Source organism: Anolis carolinensis, chromosome 5 (assembly GCF_035594765.1).
Source record: "Anolis carolinensis isolate JA03-04 chromosome 5, rAnoCar3.1.pri, whole genome shotgun sequence".
NCBI lineage: Eukaryota > Metazoa > Chordata > Lepidosauria > Squamata > Dactyloidae > Anolis > Anolis carolinensis.
In genome coordinates this window covers 2290229-2317642 of record NC_085845.1, presented here as the reverse complement: position 1 = coordinate 2317642, position 27414 = coordinate 2290229, and the positions used below count along the sequence as shown (strand labels likewise).

The 27414-nt window shown below is 45.1% G+C and overlaps 1 protein-coding gene across 1 annotated transcript in view; it reads left to right on the top strand.

Moving 5' to 3' along the window:
• Positions 1-334: 334 nt before the first annotated feature.
• LOC134299221 (cytochrome P450 26B1) overlaps positions 335-27414 on the top strand; it is a 40930-nt gene continuing 13850 nt past the window's right edge. Inside the window, exons 1-2 of the mRNA XM_062981361.1 lie at positions 335-545; positions 11827-12051. Coding sequence (XP_062837431.1) covers positions 342-545; positions 11827-12051 — 429 coding nt within the window. The 5' untranslated portion in view covers positions 335-341. The remainder of the gene's footprint in view (positions 546-11826; positions 12052-27414) is intronic.

Genomic DNA, 27414 nt, shown 5'->3' with positions numbered 1-27414 from the left:
CAGGGGCCCTTGAGACGCCGCTTTGCGTGGGGACCCTTTCACCTCTCCAAGGAGAAAAAGAGACAGAGAGAGAGAGAGAGGCGCGCGCTTCCCTTCCTAAGCGGACCTTTTCCCGAACCTTTTCCCGCCTCTCTTTTTGGGGCCCGACTCCCTGCCTGGGGGGCCTCCCTCCCGCGTGGGTTTTGGGGTCCCCTTCCTGTCCCCTTCCCTACTTTTCCCCCCGAGAAGAGTCGCGCCAAAGAGGAGAGGCGAGGGCTGGGGCCCCCGTCGGAGGAGCGCCTTCTCCTCGCCGCTCGTTCCTGCTCTCCCGCTCCACTCCACCCCACTCCACTCCACGCGCGATGGCTGCCTCGGGGCTGGAGCTGCTCTCGGCGCTGGCCACGGCGGCGGCCTGCCTGGTCTCGCTCTCGCTGCTCCTGGCCGCCGCGCAGCAGCTCTGGCAGCTCCGCTGGGCCGCCACGCGAGACAAGGCCTCCAAGCTCCCGCTGCCCAAGGGCTCCATGGGCTTCCCGCTCGTCGGAGAGACCTGCCACTGGCTCCTCCAGGTAAGGCCACGGCCCCTCCGCGCCTCCCCCGCTCCCCTGGAACCCTAGAGACAGGGGAGACCCCCAAAGACACCCCCAGCAACATCCCAGGCGCATCTCTCTCTCTAGATATATCAGAGAATCCCAGAGTTGGCAGGAACTCCAAGAACTATTCTCTCTAATATCCCAGGTGTATGTCAGTGGATCCACAGGGGTCTCTCTCTCTATCATAGAATCCTAGACTTGGAAGGGACCCCCAAAGCCACCCCCAACAACATCCTAGGTGCATTTCAGTGCATCCACGGGTCTCTCTCTATATATCATAGAATCCTAGAGTTGGAAGGAACTCCAAGAACGATCCTCTCAAATATCCCAGGTGTATGTCAGTGGATCCACAGGGTCTCTCTCTATCATAGAATCCTAGAGTTGGAGGAGACCCCCAAAGACACCCCCAACAGCATCCCAGGTGCATTTCAATGCATCCACAGGTCTCTCTTTCCCTCTATATCATAGAATCCTAGAGTTGGAGGAGACCCCCAAAGACACCCCCAGCAGCATCCCAGGTGCATCTCTCTCTCTAGATAGATCAGAGAATCCTAGAGTTAGCAGGAACTCCAAGAATTATCTCCTCTAACATCCCAGGTGTATGTCAGTGGATCCACAGGGGTCTCTCTCTCTATCATAGAATCCTAGAGTTGGAGGAGACCCCCAAAGACACCCCCAACAGCATCCCAGGTGCATTTCAATGCATCCACGGGTCTCTCTTTCCCTCTCTATCATAGAATCCTAGAGTTGGAAGGGACCCCCAGAGACACCCCCAACAGCATCCCAGGTGCATTTCAATGCATGCACGGGTCTCTTTCTATATATCATAGAATCCTAGAGTTGGAAGGAACTCCAAGAACGATCCTCTCTAATATCCCAGGTGTATGTCAGTGGATCCACAGGGGTCTCTCTCTCTATCATAGAATCATAGAGTTGGAAGGGACCCCCAAAGCCACCCCCAACAACATCCTAGGTGCATTTCAGTGCATCCACGGGTCTCTCTTTCCCTCTCTATCATAGAATCCTAGAGTTGGAAGGAACTCCAAGAACTATCCTCTCTAATATCCCAGGTGTATGTCAGTGGATCCACAGGGGTCTCTCTCTCTATCATAGAATCATAGAGTTGGAAGGGACCCCCAAAGCCACCCCCAACAACATCCTAGGTGCATTTCAGTGCATCCACGGGTCTCTCTTTCCCTCTCTATCATAGAATCCTAGAGTTGGAAGGAACTCCAAGAACTATCCTCTCTAATATCCCAGGTGTATGTCAGTGGATCCACAGGGGTCTCTCTCTCTATGTCTCTCTCACTCGCTATCATAGAATCCTAGACTTGGAAGGGACCCCCAAAGCCACCCCCAACAACATCCTAGGTGCATTTCAGTGCATCCACGGGTCTCTCTCTATATATCAGAGAATCCTAGAGTTGGAAGGAACTCCAAGAACTATCCTCTCTAATATCCCAGGTGTATGTCAGTGGATCCACAGGGTCTCTCTCTCTATCACAGAATCCTAGAGTTAGAGGAGACCCCCAGAGACAACCCCAGCAACATCCCAGGTGCATTTCAGTGCATCCGCGGGTCTCTCTTTCCCTCCCATAGAATCCTAGAGTTGGAAGGGACCGCAAGGATCGTCCCCTCTAACATCCCAAGTGTATGTCAGTGCATCCACGGGTCTCTCTCTCCTATACATATCATAGAATCCTAGAGTTGGAAGGGGCCCCAAGGGCTATCTTTTCCAGTGTCCCATATTTATGTCTGTGTCTGTATAGAGCTAAATATGTACATATCAGAATCCTAGAGCTGGGTGAGACCCCAAGGGCCATCCTCTCTAACATCCCAGGTGTATGTCAGTGGATCCACAGGAGTCTCTCTATCATAGAATCCTAGAGTTAGAAGAGACCCCCAGAGCCACCCCCAACAACATCCCAGGTGTATGTCAGTGCATCCACGGGTCTCTCTTTCCCTCTATATCATAGAATCCTACCTAGAGTTGGATGGGGCACCAAGAACTATCCCTTCTAACATCCCAAGTGTATGTCAGCTCTCTCTCTCTCTATAATAGAATCCTAGAATTGGAAGGAACCCCCAGAGCTATCCCCTCCAACATCCCAGGTGTATGTCTGCAATGCCCCCCTTTCTCTATATATATGCCATAGAGGAGCCTCCGGTGGCTCAGTGTGTTAAAGCACTGAGCTGCTGAACTTGCAGATCGAAAGGTCCCATGTTCAAATTCGGGGAGCAGAGTGAGCACCTGCTGTTAGCTCCAGCTCCTGCCAACCTAGCAGTTCGAAAACATGCAAATGTGAGTAGATCAATAGGTACCGCTCTGGCAGGAAGGTAACAGCGCTCCATGCAGTCATGACCTTGGAGGTGTCTACAGACAACGCCGGCTCTTCGGCTTAGAAATGGAGATGAGCACCAACCCCCAGAGTCGGTCACGATTGGACTTAACTTCAGGGGAAACCTTTACCTTTACTATGCCATAGAATCCTAGAAGGATTGGAAGGGACCCCAAGGGCTATCCCAGTGGTTCACAATCTAATTTTGACCAGGGACCCCTCTCTAACCTTAGTACCAAAAGGGTTATGGATCCATTTTTGGTCGACTTTAGATTCAGTTTGGGTATTTGGGGTGCTGTTTCAGAACACTGCATTGGATAGACCACACCAGCTCTAGTTTCTGATGCAGAGCATAAGCCACCCAGTAGTCGCCCACAGAAAACCATATTTAATCATCTAGAGATGATTTTCCCCGCATGTCTCGCAGACCTCATTTTAGTGGACTGTGACCCACAGGTTGGGGACCACCACTCTATATCACAGAATCCTAGAGTTGGAAGGGACCCCAAGGACTACCCCCTCCAACATCCCACACGCATGTCTGTGTCTATATAGAGCTAAATATGTACATATCAGAATCCTATAGCTGGGAGAGACCCCAAGGACCATCCCCTCTAACATCCTAGGTGTATCTGCAGGTCTCTCTCTCTCTCTCTATAAAATATAATAGAATCCTAGAGTTGGAAGGGACCCCGCAGGGCTATCCCCTCCAACATCCCATGTGGTTTTCAACTATAGGAAAGGAGATTCCACCTGAACATGAGGAAACTTCTTCACTCTGTGTGTGTGTGTGTGAGAGAGAGAGAGAGAGAGAGCGAGAGAGCTGTTCAGCAGTGGAACTCCCTGCCCTGGAGTCTGGTGGAGGAGGCTCCTTTGGAGGCTTTTAAGCAGAGGTTGGATGGTCATCTGTTTGGGATGCTTTGAATGTGACTTTCCTGCTTCTTGGCAGAATAGAGTTGGACTGGATGGCCCGCCAGGTCTCTTCCAAGTCTAGGATTCTATGTATGTCTGGGTCAGTATAGAGCTATATGTGGATCCTATAGCTGGGAGAGACCCCAAGGGCCACCACCCACTCCAGCATCACATTTGTATGCCTGTGTATGTGCCTCTCTCTCTATATCTATATTATGGAATTCTAGAGTTAGAAAAGCACCCCCAGGGCCACCCACTCCAAACTCCCATATGTAGGTCTGTCTTTATAGAACTGTATGTTTATATATATGTACATAGCAGAATCCTAGAGTTGGGAGAGACCCCAAGGGTCATCCCCTTCAACATCTCCTGTGTATATCTCCATGTCTGTCTCTTTGCCTCTATATAGTGTAGAATCTTAGAGATGGAACTCCAACATCCCATATGCATGTCTGTGTCTGCATATAGAGCTATATGTATACATATCACACTCCTAGAGTTGGAGGAGACCCCAAGGGCCATCCTCTCCAACCTCCCATAAGTATGTCTGTGTTTGTATAGATCCATATGGTTATATGTACATATCAGAATCCTAGAGTTGGGAGAGACCCCAAGGGCCATCCTCTCCAACCTCCCATAAGTATGTCTGTGTTTGTATAGATCCATATGGTTATATGTACATATCAGAATCCTAGAGTTGGGAGAGACCCCAAGGGCCATCCTCTCCAACCTCCCATAAGTATGTCTGTGTCTGCATATAGAGCTATATATGTACATATCACACTCCTAGAGTTGGAGGAGACCCCAAGGGCCATCCTCTCCAACCTCCCATAAGTATGTCTGTGTCTGTATAGATCTATATGGATATATGTACATATCAGAATCCTAGAGTTGGGAGAGACCCCAAGGGCCATCCTCTCCAACCTCCCATAAGTATGTCTGTGTCTGCATATAGAGCTATATATGTACATATCACACTCCTAGAGTTGGGAGAGACCCCAAGGGCCATCCTCTCCAACCTCCCATAAGTATGTCTGTGTCTGCATATAGAGCTATATATGTACATATCACACTCCTAGAGTTGGAGGAGACCCCAAGGGCCATCCTCTCCAACCTCCCATAAGTATGTCTGTGTCTGCATATAGAGCTATATATGTACATATCACACTCCTAGAGTTGGAGGAGACCCCAAGGGCCATCCTCTCCAACCTCCCATAAGTATGTCTGTGTCTGCATATAGAGCTATATATGTACATATCACACTCCTAGAGTTGGAGGAGACCCCAAGGGCCATCCTCTCCAACCTCCCATAAGTATGTCTGTGTCTGCATATAGAGCTATATATGTACATATCACACTCCTAGAGTTGGAGGAGACCCCAAGGGCCATCCTCTCCAACCTCCCATAAGTATGTCTGTGTTTGTATAGATCTATATGGATATATGTACATATCAGAATCCTAGAGTTGGGAGAGACCCCAAGGGCCATCCTCTCCAACCTCCCATAAGTATGTCTGTGTCTGTATAGATCTATATGGATATATGTACATATCAGAATCCTAGAGTTGGGAGAGACCCCAAGGGCCATCCTCTCCAACCTCCCATAAGTATGTCTGTGTCTGCATATAGAGCTATATATGTACATATCACACTCCTAGAGTTGGAGGAGACCCCAAGGGCCATCCTCTCCAACCTCCCATAAGTATGTCTGTGTTTGTATAGATCTATATGGATATATGTACATATCAGAATCCTAGAGTTGGGAGAGACCCCAAGGGCCATCCTCTCCAACCTCCCATAAGTATGTCTGTGTCTGTATAGATCTATATGGATATATGTACATATCAGAATCCTAGAGTTGGGAGAGACCCCAAGGGCCATCCACTCCCACATCTCCTATGCATTGCTGTGTCTGTATAGATCTATATGTATAGATGTACATATCACACTCCTAGAGTGGAGGAGACCCCCAAGGGCCACCCACTCCCACATCTCCTATGTGTGCCCATGTATCCGCCTGCCCCTCTCTATGTCATAAACTCCTGCCAGGCGGGAGGATACCACCCGAGCCCTCCCGACAGATGCTCATCCAGCCTGTCTTTGGTGGTTTCCCATCATTTTATAATTAGTAAATACAAATTAGTATAGTATAAATTAAAATTAGTAAGTTAAAATTATAGTTAATAGTTAAATTAGTAGTTAAATGGACTTGGGCCCTGCCTAAAGCGGGATAGGACTCTCTTAATAAGTGAGTGATGCATTGACTGCAGAGCCCATGGAGCTGGATTTTTTTTGGATATGTTTTCTGATCTGTACATTCTGCATTCTCGGTGCAGAATCCTAGCATTCTGGAGCTGGAAGGGGTCCCATAGAATCATAGAATCATAGAATAGTAGAGTTGGAAGAGACCACATGGGCCATCTAGTCCAACCCCCCGCTAAGAAGCAGGAAATCGCATTCAAAGCACCCCGACAGATGGCCATCCAGCCTCTGCTTAAAAGGCCTCTGCTTCCCAACTGAAGTCCCTTCAGATGTATCCAGGAGGGCAGGACACCATTTAAGCCCTCCTTACAGATGCTCACCCAGGTTCTGGGCATTGCCGCTTTAAGAGCGTGGGGATGAAAAGACCCCCCAGCATTGCTTTGCCTTGCCTTCCTTGAGTCTCACAGCTTCTTCTCCTTCCGCTGAGGCTGCTCCCGACACGCTTCTGCACGTGTGAAGGCGTGTGAAGCGTGACGCCGGCGCCTTTGACCCGGGGATTTGAGACCCAGGCCTGGGTTCTCCGCCCAGCAGCGCAAGGGTTAACCTTTGGGGCTTCAATGGGCCTTTCTTTTTGGATCAGGTTCTCCCCCCCCCCCCCTCCGTTTCCACAAGGCTCCATCCAAGGCTAAAAATACAAAAAAAGAGAGAGAAAATATTGTATAAATTGGACTGGGCTCGAGAGAGAGAAAACCTCCCGGCCACATAAAGGTGCCCTTTGTGCGGCCATGGAAATGTTGTACAAATAACCCTTTATTAATGCCACAAAAAGTACTTTTAATTATATTTACGCAGAGCGGGAAACACAGGGGTCACCTGAACGTCTGAACTTCACAAGTGGGCTTTTGTTGGGAGGGTCTGAAAACAGTTGGGCCAACCAGGGAAACGGCTTTTTCAAGCTCCCCTGTTGCTCCAAAGGCTCCTTTCTGTGGGGAGGGGGTGCCTTGGCCTGGAAAAGACCCCTTTTTGCTAAGATGGTGGTGGGATTTAAAGAGACAGTTCCCTTTGGAAGCTCACCTGGGGAGGGGAGGGCTCCTCCCAAACTTTATCTGTGTGCCATATAATGCCGCTTGAAACTGCATTATATGGTCAGTGTAGACTCATGTAACACAGTTGAACTGCATTGATGTGCATGATATGGGTCTATACCAGGCGTGGGCAAACTTGGGCCCTCCAGGTGTTTTGGACTGCAACTCCCACAATTCCGAACAGCCGGTAGGCTGTTCGGAATTGTGGGAGTTGCAGTCCAAAACACCTGGAGGGCCCAAGTTTGCCCATGTCTGGTCTACACTGACCATATAACACTGTCTCAAACTGCATTGCATGTGCCAAACTCAGTGAGAGTAACTACTATATGCTTGCAAAAGTATGTGGCTGTTGTGTAATGACGTTTCCTTAACTGATGGTGAGATTATTCTGTAGCATGCACAATGCGGTAGGTGCACCACTGCTCAGTGTGCAATGCTCAAAGAGCACCAATAAATGTTCATCAATGTGCAATGCACAATACAGTAGGTGCACCACTGCTCAATGTGCAATGCTCAAAGCGCACCAATAAATGTGCATCAATGTGCAATGCACAATGCGGTAGGTGCACCACTGCTCAGTGTGCAATGCTCAAAGTGCCCCCAATAAATGTGCGTCAGTGTGCAATGCACTGTAGAATGCACAATGCAGTAGGTGCACCACTGCTCAATGTGCAATGCTCAATGTGCCCCAATAAATGTGCAACAATGTGCATTGCACTGTAGTATGCACAATGCGGTAGGTGCACCACTGAACAATGTGCAATGTCTCATAGAATAGCAGAGTTGGAAAGGACCTCATGGGCCACCCAGTCCAACCCCCTGCCAAGAAGCAGGAAATGCAGTAGGTGCACCACTGCTCAATGTGCAATGCTCAATGTGCCCCAATAAATGTGCAACAATGTGCATTGCACTGTAGTATGCACAATGCGGTAGGTGCACCACTGAACAATGTGCAATGTCTCATAGAATAGCAGAGTTGGAAAGGACCTCATGGGCCACCCAGTCCAACCCCCTGCCAAGAAGCAGGAAATGCAGTAGGTGCACCACTGCTCAATGTGCAATGCTCAATGTGCCCCAATAAATGTGCACTAATGTGCATTGCACTGTAGCTTGCACAATGCAGTAGGTGCATCACTGCTCAATGTGCAATGCTCAATGTGCCCCTATAAATGTGCACTAATGTGCATTGCGCTGTAGCATGCACAATGCAGTAGGTGCATCACTGCTCAATGTGCAATGCTCAATGTGCCCCAATAAATGTGCACCAATGTGCATTGCACTGTAGCATGCACACTGCGGTAGGTGCATCACTGCCCAATGTGCAATGCCTCAAAGTGCCCCAATAAATGTGCATCAATGTGCAATGCACAATGTGGTAGGTGCACCACTGCTCAATGTGCAATGCTCAAAGTACCCCAATAAATGTGCGTCAATGTGCAATTCACTGTAGTATGTACAATGCGGTAGGTGTGCTACTGCTCAATGGGCAATGCTATCTGTGCACAATTATGCAGTATAATACACACATGAATCTGCACAACATGCAATATGCTCAGCGCTGCAACAGGTGTGACAGTGCTCAATGAGGTATCCATATGCAATGCCAAACATGCACTGTTGTACCCTGCAAAATCTGCAGGGTATGCAATGTACAGTGTGTAAAAATAGAAAACAGTGCACAATGGTTCCACATGGACACCTTTCATCCCACAACCGTGATCTGAATGCGGATATTGAACATCACCTTAACTCCAGTGCTCTGTCAGGAGAAAGGTGGGATAAAAATACAGTAAATTAAAACAACCACGTGAAACGGTAACAGTACACCAACAGTTAGTGTTAAATGGACATTCATGTGCAGTGAGTATAAAGTGCGTAACAGTATACCCGGCAATATATGCATGGTGCACAATGCGCAGTGTGTAAGTTCAAAACAGTGCACGACAGTGGCACATAGGCAGCTTTTAAAAGAAACTTGCAAATGAATGCAAATGTTGAACTTAGCTTTGTGTAAGTTGCACATAGGGTGCCAGCCAAGAAAGACAGGGAGACAAGCCAAGGAACTGTAGAATTGGGACCCCCAAGGGTCATGTAGGCCACCCCCTGATGTTATTCCATATAGCTTGCTGGAAATACCTCCCCTTCTGCTTGCATTTCATTCATGGGTTGGTGAGGTAACATGCATAATGTCCATGCTCCTGGGCATGATACCGTCATACTAATCTGATGTTCTGGGAGGTCAACCACAAGAGTGTTTTGGGAAATGACTTTGGGAGATGTTTACCTAGGAGAAGATAAGACGGAGAAGTGAGATGTTGGAGCCACAAGAAGGGAATATTCTTGTGTTTTGGAGGCTGGGGTGGAAACCAATGGTAGAGACACATGAGTGCAAATGGTATTTTGGGGTCTTTCTTTAGGTCTGTTGCTTGTGGGATAGGAGGACCCAGTGTGCATCTGAGCATGTGTAGAATTCTCCTTTTACCAGTGAGCAACCACAGGGAAACCTCTAGGGTCTTTCTTGGCTTTTCACTCATGGGTGGCGAATGAACATTAGTGAATTACTGGTGAGGTAATGTGCAGAATGCCTATGTTCCTGGGCATGATGCTTGGTTTGAGTCTCGTTGAGGATAGACAAGTATAGCAGAGACACTCAATGTGCAAGTGAGTGTGCACTTCACAATTATATCAACTTCATCTCAGAAGATTGGCTTCCTCTTAGTGACACACACATGCATGAGCTGTGCCACACATGTAGCACATCGTGTCGCAGATGCATTTTGTTGACTGCGCTGGAAGCAGAATTGCACATATGACAACATTGTGCCTTGCAGTGGCACATTGCTCATGTATCTGCACATGGAGATAGTTGCACCATGATGTACAGGTGTTGGTGGACATGGCGCTGTGGCTGAAAAAAGTGCAACCAAATTAATAGCAGAGCTTTTATGTGACACATGATAGAACCAATGAGGTATCTCATTGAGTAAGAGGGGTCAAACTGCATTTATTCTATGGTGTAGATCAGGGGTCCCCAAACTAAGGCCCGGGGGCCGGATGCGGCCCTCCAAGGTCATTTACCTGGCCCCCACCCTCAGTTTTATAATAAAATATATTGTATAATAATATTATAATGTAATACAATATAACACTAATAATAACACCATATAATAGTATTAATTATATATTATATATTACTAATAATATTATAGTATAGTGGTATAGTTCAATATAGTAATATATAATGCTAATAGTGTGCTATGCTAATAATATAATATATTGCATGTACATATAATTTATAAGACACTTTGAGTCCCCTTTGGGGTGAGAAGGGTGTGATGCAAATGTAGTAAATAAAGATAGTAAATAAATAAATAATAAATAAATACATTTTAGACTTAGGCTCGCCCAAAGTTTGAAATGACTTGAAGTCACACAACAACAACAACAATCCTAACTATCTCATTGGCCAGAAGCAGGCCCACACTTCCCATTGAAATCCTGATAAATGTATGTTGGTTAAAATTGTTTTTTATTTTAAAATATTGTATTACTCTTTCATTGTTCTTGTTGTTTTTGTACTACAAATAAGACATGTGCAGTGTGCATTTTCAAATGATAATTTGGCCTTTCAACAGTCTGAAGCAGGGGTCCCCAAACTAAGGCCCGGGGGCCGGATGTGGCCCTCCAAGGTCATTTACCTGGCCCCCGCCCTCAGTTTTATAATATAATATATTGTATATACATATAATATTGATAATAATATTATAATGTAATATAACACTAATAATAATAATAATAATACCATACAATAGTATTAATTATATATTACTAATAATATTACTAATAATATTACAGTATAGTGGTATAGTTCAATATAGTAATATATAATGCTAATAGTGTGCTATGCTGACAATATAACATATTGTATGTACATATAATTTGTAAGCCACTCTGAGTCCCCTTTGGGGTGAGAAGGGTGTGATACAAATGTATTAAAGAAATAAATAAATTTTAGACTTAGGCTCGCCCAAAGTCTGAAATGACTTGAAGGCACACAACAGCAACAACAACAATCCTAATTAACTTGATTATCTCATTGGCCATAAGCAGGCCCACACTTCCCATTGAAATCCTGATAAATGTATGTTGGTTAAAATTGTTTTTATTTTTAAATATTGTATTACTCTTTTATTGTTATTTCATTGTTGTTGTTGTTGTTGTTTTTGCACTACAAATAAGACATGTGTAGTGTACATCGGAATTTGTTTGTATTTTTTTTTCAAATGATAATTTGGCCCTTCAACAGTTTGAAGGGTTGTGGACTGGCCCTCTGCTTAAAAAGTTTGGGTGCCCCTGGTGTAGATGCACCCAGAGAAGGCAAAACTACAACTCACTGGATTGTATAGCATTGAGCCATGGTGATTCCAATATGGTTTGAAATTGGGTTAATTCCATAATATAGAGTGCACACAACTTTGTGAAACTATGATCCTTGGCAGGCATAGGCCAACTTTGGCCTTCCCTCCAGGTGTTTTGGACTCCAACTCCCACAATTCCTAACAGCCTACCGGCTGTTAGGAATTGTGGGAGTTGGAGTCCAAAACACCTGGAGGGAAGGCCAAAGTTGGCCCATGCGTGGTGTGGAGTCATGCCGGAGTGTGGATGCATGCTTTGCTGTGGATGTCTTTGTGCCAAGACTTCTTCTCTCCTCGCTCCGCAGGGCTCCTTCTTCCAATCCTCGCGGAGGGAGAAGTACGGTCCGGTCTTCAAGACCCACCTGCTGGGGCGGCCCCTGATCCGGGTGACGGGGGCCGAGAACGTGCGCACCATCCTGATGGGAGAGCACAGCCTGGTCAGCACCGAGTGGCCGCGCAGCACACGCATGCTCCTGGGGCCCAACTCCGTGGCCAACTCCATCGGGGACATCCACCGGCACAAGAGGAAGGTAAGACCTCATAGAATCATAGCGTGGGAAGAGAACTCATGGGCCATCCAGTCCAACCCCTTTCTGCCAAGAAGCAGGAAATCACACTCAAAGCACCCCCGACAGATGGCCATCCAGTCTCGCCTTGAAAGCCTCCAAAGAAGAGTGAGAAGGGAGGCCCCCAAAGGTCATTTAGACCAACCCTTTTCTGCCAGGCAGAAGTGGGGAGGGAGGGTCCCTTAGCATTGAGCCATGGCGGTTAATGTAGTGTCAAAATGCATTTGTTCTATGGTGTAGATGTAGACTGAGGCCCATTTTGCGCTGCCATGTATGATTATCTGCTTTGAACTGGATTATATGGCAGTGTAGACCAGGGGTCCCCAAACTAAGGCCCGGGGGCCGGATGCGGCCCATCGAAGCCATTTATCCGGCCCCCACGGCACAAGGGCACAAGGGCAGAAGGAGGTTGGGCTAAATGACCCAAGAGGTCCCATCTTCTCTTACAACCATTATTATTATTATTATTATTGACACAACAACGTTTTATGACACAGCAAGCAAGATAGGTATGCTGGATTTCGTTTCACAAAACCACAAGTCAAACACTTCCCAAGTGTCTAGGACTGTGTGATGTATTTTCGGATGATGCGTGCAGATCCCAGTAAGGTGGCCTTTTGCAGTTGGCAGATCGTAATTTTGTCAATGTCTATTGTTTCCAAATGCCGGCTGAGATCTTTTGGCACGGCACCCAATGTGCCCATCACCACCGGGACCACCTGCACTGGTTTCTGCCAGAGTCTTTGAAGTTCAATCTTGAGGTCCTGATAGCGGCTGAGTTTTTCCTGTTGTTTTTCGTCAATGCGACTGTCACCTGGGATGGCGACATCAATTATCCAAACCTTGTTCTTTTCCACAACTGTGATGTCTGGTGTGTTGTGTTCCAGAACTTTGTCAGTCTGGATTCGGAAGTCCCACAGTATCTTTGCGTGCTCATTTTCCACGACCTTTGCTGGTTTGTGATCCCACCAGTTCTTTGCTGCTGGCAGGTGGTACTTTATTATTTATTTATTTATTATTTATTACTTTATTATTATTATTATTATTATTATTATTATTATTATTATTATTAACATTGAGGCTGGGTGGACATCTGTCAGGGGTGCTTTACTTGTGCTTTCGGTGCACAAAGACAAAGGGGGATTGGACTCAATGGCCCAAAGGGTCTCTTCCAACCCTCTTATTTATTATTATTGTTATTGTTATTATTATTATTGCTCGGTAGCCAACTATAGTCCGGCCCTCCAATGGTCCGAAGGATCGTGAACTGGCCCCCTGTTTAAAAAGTTTGGGGACCCCTGGTCTAGACTCTCATATATATATATATGTATGTGTGTGTGTGTATATATATATATATATATATATACACACACACACACACACACACATACATACATACATATACATACATACACGCACACATATGTACGTACATACATACACATATACACATACATACATACATACACATGCACATATACCTATATACAATATAATTTACAATAACATATAATATTAAAATATATTGTATATGCATATGATATTAATAATATTATTTTGTAATACAATATAATACTAATGATACAATATAATAATATTAATTATATATTACATGTAATATTACAGTAGAGTCTCACTTATCCAACATAAACGGGCCGGCAGAAGCTTGGATAAGCGAATATGTTGGATAATAAGGAGGGATTAAGGAAAAGCCTATTAATCATAAAATTAGGTTATAATTTTACAAATTAAGCACCAAAACATCATGTTATACAACAAATTTGACAGAAAAAGTAGTTCAATACACAGTAATGTTATGTCGTAATTACTGTATTTACGAATTTAGCACCAAAATATCACGATGTATTGAAAACATTGACTACACAAATGGCTTGGATAATCCAGAAGCTGGGATAAGCAAAGCTTGGATAAGTGAGACTCTACTGTATATACATACATACATACACACACACTCATGCATATATACACATATACATATATACAATATAATTTACAATAATATATAATATTATAATACAGTAGAGTCTCACTTATCCAACATAAACGGGCCATCAGAACTTATCCAAGTGAATATGTTGGATAATAAGGAGGGATTAAGTTAAAGCCTATTAAACATCAAACTAGGTTGTGATTTTACAAATTAAGCAGCAAAACATGATGGTATACAACAAATTTGACAGAAAAAGTAGTTCAATATGCAGTAATGCTATGTAGTAATTATTGTATTTATGAATTTAGCACCAAAATATCATGAAAACATTGACTACAAAAATGCGTTGGATAATCCAGAACGTTGGATAAGCGAGTGTTGGATAAGTGAGGCTCTACTGCATATTGTATATGCATATAATATTAATAATATTATTTTGTAATACAATACAATACTAATAATACAATATAATAATATTATTAATTATATATTATATATTACATGTAATATTATTAATAATATTACAATATATAGATAATATAATACAATATGGTAATTTATTGCCAGTATTGTGCTATGCTAATAATATAATATTGTATGTAAATTTAATTTGTAAGCCGCTCTGAGTCCCCTTCGGGGTGAGAAGGGCAGGATATACAGTAGAGTCATCCAACACTCGCTTATCCAACGTTCTGGATTACCCAATGCATTTTTGCAGTCAATGTTTTCAATATATCGTGATATTTTGGTGCTATATTCGTAAATACAGTAATTACTACATAGCATTACTGCGTATTGAACTACTTTTTCTGCCAAATTTGTTGTATAACATGATGTTTTGGTGCTTAATTTGTAAAATCATAACCTATTTTGATGTTTAATAGGCTTTTCCTTGATCCCTCCTTATTATCCAACATATTCGCTTATCCAGCGTTCTGCTGGACCGTTTACGTTGGATAAGTGAGACTCTACTGTAATATAATATTGTATGTAAATTTAATTTGTAAGCCGCTCTGAGTCCCCTTCGGGGTGAGAAGGGCGGGATATAAATGTATTTAGTAAATAAATAAATAATTAAAATATAATACAGCTCAAATTGGGATTATTTGATTTGATAGCCTGGATCATATTGGCAGATTATGTGGATCTAGGTCTTATGGGGTGACCCGGACCCCCCAGACAGGTGTATTACTCTCTCCATCCCCTCCAAGCATGTTTTTTGGAACTTTCTTGCAAAGGAAAGACCTCAGAAAGAGAAGAGAGCGGTCTTTTGAGGAACTTAAAGCGGCGATGCTCACCTTGTGGTGGGGCCCACCGCCTTTTCAGCCAACTTTTTATTCCTTGACCCTCGAGAAGGACATTATTTCCTGTGTTATCTCTCTATAAAGAGACCTAGTGCCACTAACTAAGAATGATACAACACATAGTTTGAAAACTAAACAACATACAAACAATAAAGTAGGAATAAACATTGAACTGTTGAAAATAAACAGAAAACCTATTGACATTTCTAGAAATGCTAGACACTTAACCAGGTCTCTGTGTTGAGCCTTTGTCTATGAAGCTGAACCCTTGAAAATTGTGTCTTAGACCTTTAAAAACTTAGAGCCAGATCTCAGAAATGTTGTTGTTGTTTTGTTGTTGTTGTTGTTGTTGTTGTTTTGTTGTTATTCAGGGAGGGCTGGAAAAAGTCACAAAGGAGTTTCAATATTTATCTTTATTTTTTTGTTTCTAACTTACAACCCCATAGCATCATATGCACTGTATATAGGAAATTAACATTACATATAAAATATTTTCCCAAAAAAAGTATTATTCCATTATTATTATATAAACTTTGGAGGCCTTTGCGACCTTTGTTCCCCTCTTCTTTATTTATTTATATTGTATTTTATCTCATTGAGATGCAAAGCGGCTCACGGCATTGAAAACACTGCAGCTTACTGAGTTGCTGTGAGTTTTCTGGGCTGTTATGACCATGCTCCAGAAGCATTCCCTCCTGACATTTCGCCCACATCTATTGCAGATATGCTATTCACACTTGCCTCCAACAGACAAGAGTTCTTTCTTTCTCCCATCCTGGACAATCCACAGATATATGAACCCCACTTGCCTAGTTTCCAATAGACCTCACAACCTCTGAGGATGCCTGCCATAGATGTGGGAGAAACGTCAGGAGAGAATGTGTTGTCAAAGGCTTTCATGGCCGGGATCACAGGGTTGTTGTATGTCTTTCGGGCTGTGTGGCCATGTTCCAGAAGCATTCTCTCCTGACGTTTCACCCACATCTATGGCAGGTATCCTCAGAGGTTGTGAGGTATGGAGAAAACTAAGCAAAGAGGTTAATATATATCTGTGGAAAGTCTAGGGTGAGAGAGGGACCATTCTAACAACTATCATGTCAGACTACACAGAGAAGCCATTGAAATCCACAAGCATGTGGACAACTTCAACAGAAAGGAAGAAACCATGAAAATGAACAAAATCTGGCTACCAGTATTAAAAAACTCAAAAATCAGAACAGTAAAAAAGCAATACTCTGAAAACAGAGGATTTCCAGACATGAATCAACCAAGGGCAGTTAAAGACTCTAAACAAAGGATGCCCCAGAGGCAGGAAGAAGACAGCAGATAAGCTTTTCAATGCTAATTAAAGTGATTAACATTCACACTGACCTCTCTCACCCTAGACTTTCCACAGATATATATTTACCTCTTTGCTTAGTTTTCTCCATACCTCACAACCTCTGAGGATGCCTGCCATAGATGTGGGCGAAATGTCAGGAGAGAATGCTTCTGGAACATGGCCACACAGCCCGAAAGACATACAACAACCCTGTCAGGAGAGAATGCTTCTGGAGCATGGCCAGACAGCCTGGAAAACTCACAACAACCCTGTGATTCCGGCCATGAAAACCTTTGACAACACAGTGCAGCTTACGATCCACAGAATGTAAATATGAAAACAGAATTAAGCAAACCAGACAATTAAAGTCCCTTAAAACAATTAAAAACTGATAATACACTTTTGCAGACTGCCTCTGGGCACGTGCAAAGTGCTTTTTAGTGGGACCCCCATCCACTTACTTTCCTGGGATTTGAAAGCAGGGCAGGATAACAATCAAATTTTATAACAGGGACAATAATGGGGAAAAAAAGAGAAGCTGCTTTAGTGTTAGTGAGCCAGATAGGAATGCATGATAATAAATGTTTATTTCTTCCCCGCCTCTCCTTAGGGCTCGAGGTGGGGCTTAACATAGTTCAAACACAGCATCCTCGAAACATGCAGGAAAAGGCATATATTAAAACATATTTCTGTAAAATACTCATATTGAAATACACAGAACAATTTAAAATTCGTAATTAAAATGGACTGGGCTGGCCTGCCAAAACAGATGGGTTATTATTACAAATTGGGTTGAGCTAGATGCCCTCAAGAGTTCTGAACTGGGAAGGTTCTTTTTGCTATATGTTTTTCAGTGTAATGTGAAACTCTTAATAACTAAACCCAGTGGCTTTTTGAATGTCCTAAATTTGGGCACAGGCTTTCCAAGTCTCTCTGGCCAAAGAGGGTCAGGCTAGATGCCCTCAAGGGTTCCCAACTGGGAAGGTTCTTTTTACTTTTACTATATGTTTTTCAGTGTAATGTGAAACTCTTAAAAACAAAACCCAGGGGCTTTTGGAAGTGTTGGAACACAGTCCTAATGTCCTAGCCTTGGGCACAGGCTTTCCAAGTCTCTCTGGCCAAAGAGGGTCGGGCTAGATGCCCTCAAGGGTTCCCAGCTGGGCCCCACTCCTTGCAAAGAGGATGATTTAGGGCTTTTAGGGTGGGACTAAACCCACCCCACTCCCCAAATGAGGCTCTGCAGCTAAGGCAAGTCTCAGGTTGAACTGCAGTAACCTGGGAAGCCAGCCGGCCTGCCTTAAAAGGGCAATGCCCTCTCGTTCCTTTCACCCTTTCAGTAGGAGTCTAGTGTCTAAAGCAGCCATGGATTCAAATTGCAAGATAGATTCCACCTAAACATTAGGAAAAAAAACTTCCTGGGCGTAAGAATTGTTTGGAATATGAATGCCATGGACTCTCCTTCTCTGGATGGGTTCCAAACAGAGACTGGATGGCCATCTGTCAGGAAGGCTTGAATTGGGTTTTCTAGGGGGTTGGACGGGTTCCAAAGAGAGGCTGGATGGCCATCTGTCGGGAGGGCTTGGATTGGGTTTTCTAGGGGGGTTGGATGGGTTCCAAAGCGAGGCTGGATGGCCATCTGTCGGGAGGGCTTGGATTGGGTTTTCTAAGGGGGTTGGATGGGTTCCAAACAGGCTGGATGGCCATCTGTCGGGAGGGCTTGGATTGGGTTTTCTAGGGGGGTTGGATGGGTTCCAAACAGGCTGGATGGCCATCTGTCGGGAGGGCTTGGATTGGGTTTTCTAGGGGGGTTGGATGGGTTCCAAACAGGCTGGATGGCCATCTGTCGGGAAGGCTTGGATTGGGTTTTCTAGGTGGTTGGACGGGTTCCAAAGAGAGGCTGGATGGCCATCTGTTGGGAGGGCTTGGATTGGGTTTTCTAGGGGGGTTGGATGGGTTCCAAAGAGAGGCTGGATGGCCATCTGTCGGGAGGGCTTGGATTGGGTTTTCTAGGGGGGTTGGATGGGTTGCAAACAGGCTGGATGGCCATCTGTCGGGAAGGCTTGGATTGGGTTTTCTAGGGGGGTTGGATGGGTTCCAAACAGGCTGGATGGCCATCTGTCGGGAGGGCTTGGATTGGGTTTTCTAGGGGGGTTGGACGGGTTCCAAAGAGAGGCTGGATGGCCATCTGTCAGGAAGACTTGAATTGGGTTTTCTAGGGGGTTGGATGGGTTCCAAACAGGCTGGATGGCCATCTGTCAGGAAGACTTGAATTGGGTTTTCTAGGGGGTTGGATGGGTTCCAAACAGGCTGGATGGCCATCTGTCGGGAAGGCTTGGATTGGGTTTTCTAGGGGGTTGGACGGGTTCCAAAGAGAGGCTGGATGGCCATCTGTCAGGAAGACTTGAATTGGGTTTTCTAAGGGGGTTGGATGGGTTCCAAACAGGCTGGATGGCCATCTGTCGGGAGGGCTTGGATTGGGTTTTCTAGGGGGTTGAACGGGTTCCAAAGAGAGGCTGGATGGCCATCTGTTGGGAGGGCTTGGATTGGGTTTTCTAGGGGGGTTGGATTGGTTCCAAACAGAGGCTGGGTAGCCATCTGTCGGGAGGGCTTGGATTGGGTTTTCTTTCAGGGCATTAGTGGGTTGGACTAGATGGCCCTTGGGGTCCCTTTCCAGCCCTAGGTGTCCAGGGCTCTATTGCAATTTGGAAAGCCCGGTGCTGCAAAGGAAGGCTTGTGTGGGGTGGAGCTGGAAGGAGACCCAAAGAGCCTTGACAAACCCTTCAATTTCGAGTTTCCTATTTCGGCCGCCCAAAGGTCAGGCGGGCAATTACTTTAAGGGACAGCTAAATATTATCTCGAAGGCTTTGCTCTGCAACAGAGGCTGGCTCTGCTTCTTCCCTTCACCCGATCCCTTTCTGTTTGCTTTGCCCACATCTCAGAGGAGGAAAAATCAAAGGGGGGGGGGGCACCGAACTTTCCAGATTGGTTGCTGGGATGGCTCCTTTGAGGACGGAGTGGCCACTCTTTGTTTAGTGTGGCATCTTGCGCAGTGCATCATAGAATTTTGTTCTTCTGTTGTTTGGGCCACTGCCCCATGTAAGCCGCCCCGAGTCCCCGTGGGGAGATGGTGGCGGGATATAAATAAAGTTTTATTTATTTATTATTATAATCATAGAGTTGGAAGAGACCACATGGACCATCTAGTCCCGGCATGGGCAAACTTCAGCCCTCGAGGTGTTTTGGACTTCAACTCCCACAATTCCTGGCCTCTTCCTTTCTCCCCTCAGCCACTTAAGCAGGGAGTCGGCCACAAGTCTTTGCTTTGGGACCTGAAATCTCACGTGGAAGCTTTGAAACAGAGGATGGATGGCCATCTGCCAGGAGGGCTTTGATTGTGCTTTTCCTGCATGGCAGAATGGGGTTGGACTAGATGGCCCCTGGGGTCTCTCCCAATTATATGATTCTAAGCCCCGGTGGCGAAGTGCATTAAAAGTGCTGAACTTGCAGACCGAAAGGTCCCAGGTTCAAACCCCGGGAGCGGCATGAGTGGCCAATGTCAGCTCCAGCTCCTGCCAACCTAGCAGTTCGAAAACATGCCAATGTGAGTAGATCAATAGGTACTGCTCCGGCAGGAAGGTAACAGCGCTCCATGCAGTCATGCCTATGGCCACATGACCTTGGAGGTGTCTACGGACAACGCCAGCTCTTGGGCTTAGAAATGGAGATGAGCACCAACCCCCAGTCAGACATGACTGGACTTCATGTCAGGGAAAACCTTGACCTTGACCTTAAGACTGGGGCAAGTTGTCCTTGTTGGGGAATCAAAACTGTTAGGCTCAAAGATAATGTGGCTAGCAGCAAAGAACAAAGGCAAAAACCTTTAGGAATGTGAGGCAAAGGAATCCTCATCTTAGCCCTGTCTCTGGTCTGGCTACTCATTGAGGACTAGAAACTTGATGACACAAAAATTTATGCAATTCAAGAATGAAACCCAACAGTCCTGAGCTGGTAATGTGCACTGCATATTATTTCGCTCCTTGCAGCCTCTGCTCCCATGGCTGGATCAATCAATGCTATCCCAGGATCAGATCCCAGATTATCTGTTTTAAACTGGATTATTTGAGTCTCCATTCCCAGATAATCTGGGATATCGGGTAGTGTAGAAGAGGCCTTTGTTTGATCCTTGGAATGCTGTCATTTTCAATCCAGGCTCGGTGCAAGGTTAGGGTTAGGGTTTGCATGCGTCATGCGCAGCCGAGGCTGCAAAAGCAGGTTTCCTGCCCACCCCCAGGACCCTCCTCTTGTTTTCTTTCTCTTCTGCGGATCTGCCAATGCAGAGGCCTGCTCTTGCCTGCGGGTGCCACCCCACGAGCCAAAAAAGCCCGGCCCTTGCGATTGGCAAGTCCACTGGACCATCAAGTCGAGCATTGAGCGGCAGCCAAGCCTTGCGGCTCCAAAAGACGGAGGGGATGTGGCACCGAGCGCAGGCTGCGCAGAACATGCTCCTGCAAAGGGGAGTGGGCCCAGGGCTTGGCGGGGCCGGGTTTGCACCCTTAAACCAAACACTTTCTCCATTAATTTAAGATCCTAAAAACTAGAGGAAACCCATCTTGATTCCATCCAAGATCTTCAGCTAACTGTTCTGGGATGGACAACTAATATATGGGAAGGGCTGGAAGATGCCATGAGTCTCTGGCTCCTTCTACATTGCCATATTCAATCCAGGTTATCTGCTTTGAACTGGATTCTATAGCAACTAGCTTTGCCCGGCCACGTGTTGCTGTGGCTTATGCTTTCAGAGTGTTGCTCCTTATTTACTGTCCTGATTTTAGAGATTACAGTAGAGTCTCACTTATCCAACATAAACGGGCCGGCAGAACGTTGGATAAGCGAATATGTTGGATAATAAGGAGAGATTAACAAAAGGCCTATTAAACATCAAAATAGGTTGTGATTTTACAAATTAATAATAATAATAATAATAATAATAATAATAATAATAATAATAATTTTATTCTTATATCCCGCCCCATCTCCCCGGAGGGACTCGGGGCGGCTTACATGGGGCCATGCCCAGACACGACAGCACAAATCAGATAAAACATTAAACCGAGCAGTAAAACTTCAACATGATTAAAAACAGTCATAAAAGTCAATATACACAATAATATTAAAATCCCGATTTGGGTCAAAAGATCCAGGCCAAGGTGCAAAGCAATATCAAGTTATCAGGGAGGGATAATTATACCCTCCCTTATAATTAAGCACCAAAACATCATGTTACACAACAAATTTGACAGAAAAAGTAGTTCATTACACATTAATGCTATGTAGTAATTACTGTATTTACGAATTTAGCACCAAAATACCATGATATATTGAAAACATTGACTACAAAAATGCGTTGGATAATCCAGAATGTTGGATAAGTGAGACTCTACTGTATATTGTTCTGTATTATTATATCACAGTAATTATTACTTATTATATTTATAACCTTATATTATCTGCTTAGAACTGGATTATATGAGGCCCCTTCTTCACAGCTGTATAAAATGCACACTGAAGTGGATTATATAGCAGTGTGGAGTCCAGATAATCCAGTTCAAAGCAGATAATATAAGATTATAAGTGGGTTATATAGCTGTGTGGAAGGGCCTGGAGTTTACACTGCCATATAATCCAGTTAAAATCTGATAATCTGTATTTTATAGGCAGTGTGAAAGAGGCCTAAGTGAGGCCTAACTCTGTTTGTCCCCTGGGCTGAGTGGGTTGCTAGGAGACCAAGTGGGCAGAGATTAGCCTTCTAACTGGCAGCAATTGGATAAAAACAATTATTCCTCTCCCTCTAATTAGGACTTTATTTTTCTTTTCCTTTTGTTGTATGAATGTAGAGGCATGGATGAGGGGTTGTGCTGCCAAGTTTAGTGTTTCCTGGGATGTGTAGTTTTGTTGTTTTGTCCTAGGCCGAAACGCCATTACCCTTTTATATATATATACTAGCTGTGCCCAGCCACGCGTTGCTGTGGCGAAGTCTGGTGGTATATGAAATAAAGTATTGAGGAATTGGTGGTAGTTAAGGTCAAGGGTAAAGGTTTTACCTTACATTAAGTCCATTATAAATGGGTTATATAGCTGTGTGGAAGGGCCTTGAGTCTACACTGCCATATAATCCAGTTAAAATCTGATAATCTGTATTTTATAGGCAGTGTGGAAGAGGCCTAAATGAGGCCTATCTCTGCCTGTCCGCTGGGCTGAGTGGGTTGCTAGAAGATCAAGTGGGCGGAGCTTAGTCTTCTAACTGGCAGCAATTGGATAAAAACAATTATTCCTCTCCCTCTAATTAGGAGTTGATTTTTCTTTTCTTTTTGTTGTATGAACGTAGAGGCATGGATGAGGGGTTGTGCTGCCAAGTTTAGTGTTTCTGGGATGTGTAGTTTTGTTGATTTGTCCTAGGCCTAAATTTCATTACCCTTTTATATATATAGATGTTGACCAGGCATGGGCCAACTTGGGCCCTCCAGGTGTTTTGGACTTCAACTCCCACAATTGTGGGAGTTGAAGTCCAAAACACCTGGAGGGCCCAAGTTGGCCCGTGCCAGGTGTAGACTCATATAATCCAGATAAACTGGATTATATGGCAGTGTTTGTTATGTTGGACAAGTTTGCTCTAACTAGATGCATCACGGGTGGAGTTCAATGTCGTCTCTGGCTGTAGGGTAAACTACAACTCCCACTATGGTGAGTCTACTCAAACCTCTCCAGTGGGTTGAGTCAGTCATGTGTGCCAAGTTTGGTCCTGGTCCATCATCTAGACCAAACTTGGCACGGATACCCGCTATGCCTAAATTTGATGACTGGAAGGGTTTGGGAAGAACTTGTTCTTCCTTTCTGGGAGTTGTAGTTCACCCTCATAAAAGGAAATTGTAATCTTCATCGATGATGGACCTGGACCAAACTTGGCACACAGAACCCCCAAGACTAACTCAACCTACTGGAGAGCTTTGAGAGGATGGACTCACCGGAGTGGGAGTTGTAGTTCACCCTACAGCCAGAGAGCACACTCAATCCCACCGATGATGCATCCAGAGCAAAGGTGCCCAACATAACAAACTTTAAGTACTGATGAGGTTCGCCTGGAATGATGTCAGTTGTATTTAATCCACAACCAAATGCATTTTGGACAAGTACAGCAGAGTCTCACTTATCCAACATAAACAGGCTGGCAGAACGCTGGATAAGTGACAATGTTGGATAATAAGGAGGGATTAAGGAAAAGCCTATTAAATGCCAAATTAAGCACCAAAACATCATGTTTTACAACAAATCGACAGAAAAAGCAGTTCAATATACGGTAACGTTCTGTAGTAATTACTGTATTTACGAATTTAGCACCAAAACATCGCAATGTATTGAAAACACTGACTACAAAACATTGACTTCTAACAAATATTGCATAAATATTGCATAAAATGAATTTACAGTAACATCATTGTCAGAAATTAAATCCATTAAAAGTTCAATCCTTGCTGACTAGAGAAATAGCTGTGGATCCAGGCGGGAAGCAAACTGTTGGATAATCCAGAATGTTGGATAAGTGAGACTCTACTGTAATAAATTGACTTTTTCAAATAACCCAGGCAACACTGGGGACCCAAACTAATAATTTTAAAAATTGAACCTTTCAAAATAAAGCTTTTGCAGTTTAATAAAACTTTTCCATGTTTTCATGATAGAAACAATTAGGAAATGACAATTATAACCCAGGAACAAAAATTGTGCCACATAGTGCGACAACAGGGTTGTTGAGTGTTTGCCGGGCTGTGTGGCCATGCTCCAGAAGCATTCTCTCCTGACGTTTCACCCACATCTATAGCAGGCATCCTCAGAGGGTGTGAGGTATGGAGAAACTCAGCAGGGAAGGTTTATATATATATCTGTGGAAAGTCCAGGGTGAGAGAAGAACTCTTGTCTGTTGGAGACCAGTTTGAATGTTGCGCTTAATCACCTTCATTAGCATTAAATGGCCTACTAAGCTTCACATCCTGGCCTGGGGAAATCCTTTGTTCAGAGTCATTAGCTGCCCCTGATTAAACCTTCCTTGCTTAGTTTCTCCATATACCTCACAACCTCTGAGGATGCCTGCCATAGATGTGGGAGAAACGTCAGGAGAGAATGCTTCTGGAACATGGACATACAGCCTGAGAAACACACAATGACCCTGTGATCCTGGCCACGAAAGCCTTTGACAACGCAGTGCAACAACAATTTGATGTCCAACTCAGCTAAGCGGCAGCAGTGACCTTGTTCCCCTTTTTGCTGGAAATAGTCCGAATATTTGCAGGGAGATTGTATCTGGCAGCGGGGCAGGAGGGGATTTGCCTGGTGCCAGTCTGGTCCCGCCATGCGCTCTTCTCCCAAAGGTCACCCGCAGGTCTCCCGGTCCTCCTCCTCCTCCGTGCAGCGCATACCTGGAGCGCTCGCACATCCTGCCGCCGAGACACCGGGGCAAAGAATGTTCTGCCTTAAGGAAAACCATAAAGCTCGAAATATCCTGTTTTCATTCCACCGCCGACGCCGGCGCTCAATTGCATGCTTTCAGCCTCCTTGCGCGAGAGACTCTCATTTCTTGCTTCTCTCCTGAAATGGTGTGCTGGTGAGCGCATGGATGTGCATCCAGGTGCTTGCCATGCTGCAGTTTTCTAGGAATCTTCAGAGATGGTTTTGCCGGTTGTTGTGTTTTGATTGTGCCTTCCTTTATGACGTTGATGGCCCTTGGGGTCTCTTTCCATTCTCTGATCCTGTGGCTCCTGGAATTCCTTAGTGGTCCTTTTGTTGTGCTATGTAAGAAAGTTTGAAAAATGTTCTGGCTCAAAAGTATTATTTCCTGTTTAATTGCACAGTCCTTGGTTTGAAAGTCATTGTCCTATTCCAGAAACTTTGTTTTTATGGTTGCAATTCGTTGAGACTCTAGGACAGGCATGGTCACACTTGGGCCCTCCAGGTGTTTTGGACTGCAACTCCCACCATTCCTCACAGTCTCAGACCCTTTCCTTTCCCCCTCAGCTGCTTTAAAGCAGAGGCTGCATGGATGGCCATCTGTTGGGAGGGCTTGGATTGTGTCTTCCCACCCGGCAGAATGAGGCCAACTGCATGGCCTTTGGGGGATGTCTTGCAATCCTAACAGACTATACTTCTTGGGAGTCCAGTGGAATCTCATTCTTTGGAGTTTTATAGAGAGAGGATGGATGGCCATCTGTTGGGAGGGCTTGGGTTGTATATTTTACAATTGTAGTCTATCATTCTGTGAGCACTGGGAGGGACAGTGCCGACCAACAATGCAGCCCGGTTGTGCCTTTGTTTGTGAACTTTCCCCTTCTTTCATCTCAGAGCCAAGTGTCTTCTGCTTGGGGGTCTTTCCCCCCCAAATTGGGCCGGTCAAGCGGGAGGGGGAGGGGGAGGCCGGAGGGGGTGGGCTGCCGTTCGGCAAAGGCTCGCTAGAGGGTGCCGCGGGTCAATCTATGCCGGGACCGGGAGGAGGACGGACAGGCCGGGCAAGCCCAGCTCCAGAAGCCACAGCAGAGCAGGCTGGGGGCCGGCGGAGACAGAAGCCCCCCACCCTCTTTCTGTCATGTGGAGAGAGGGAACCAAGCCCATTGCCAAGGGGAAGGTTGAGGGGTCCGAACCACTCCTGAAATCTTTCAGGTCAAAAAAACAAACCTGGTTTACTCATGAATTTGAGCTGGTTAACCAAATTTCTGTGCCAAGTGTATGAGAAGCCAAAATTAGAGTTTTTCCAGAACTGCAGGCACAGATATGGATCATTCTCACTGTCATTACCTACCTTTCTACCAATTTACATTGCAATAGCTACAATAGCTGATGTAGTGGAAGCAACCAAGTTGGCCAGTAGGCAAAGCCGGGCTGTGGCACAGGCTGGTGAGCAGCCTGCTGCAATAAATCACTCTAACCATGAGGTCATGAGTTCGAGGCCAGCCCGTGGCGGGGTGAGCACCCGTCAATTAAAAAAAAATAGCCCCTGCTCGTTGCTGACCTAGCAACCTGAAAGATATATAGAATCATAGAATCATAGAATAGTAGAGTTGGAAGAGACCTCATGGGCCATCCTCTCCAACCCCATTCTGCCAAGAAGCAGGAAATCGCATTCAAAGCACCCCCGACAGATGGCCATCCAGCCTCTGCTTAAAAGCCTCCAAAGAAGGAGCCTCTACCACAACCTGGGGCAGAGAGTTCCACTGCCGAACAGCCCTTCTCACAGTGAGGAAGTTCTTCCTGATGTTCAGGTGGAATCTCCTTTCCTGTAGTTCGAAGCCATTGTTCCGTGTCCTAGTCTGCAGGGCAGCAGAAAACAAGCTCCCTCCCTCCTCCCTCTGACTTCCCTTCACGTATTTGTACATGGCTATCTATGTCATGATAGTTGCATCTATCAAGTAGGAAATAAGGTACCACTTATAAAGTGGGGAGGCAAGTTTAACTAATTTACGACATTGGAATGAGGAAGTGCGGTCAGAGTGGATGATGAAGCAGCTGCTCCCCCCTGTGGCCAGAATCAAACATCCCCTCAGGAGAAGGTTAAATTGCCTCTGTGTCTGTCTCTGTCTCGGTTCTATGTGTATATGGGCATTGAATGTTTGCCCTATATGTATATAATGTGATCCGCCCTGAGTCCCCTTCGGGGTGAGAAAGAAGGGCGGAATATAAATACTGTAAATAAATAAATAAAGCCTAAG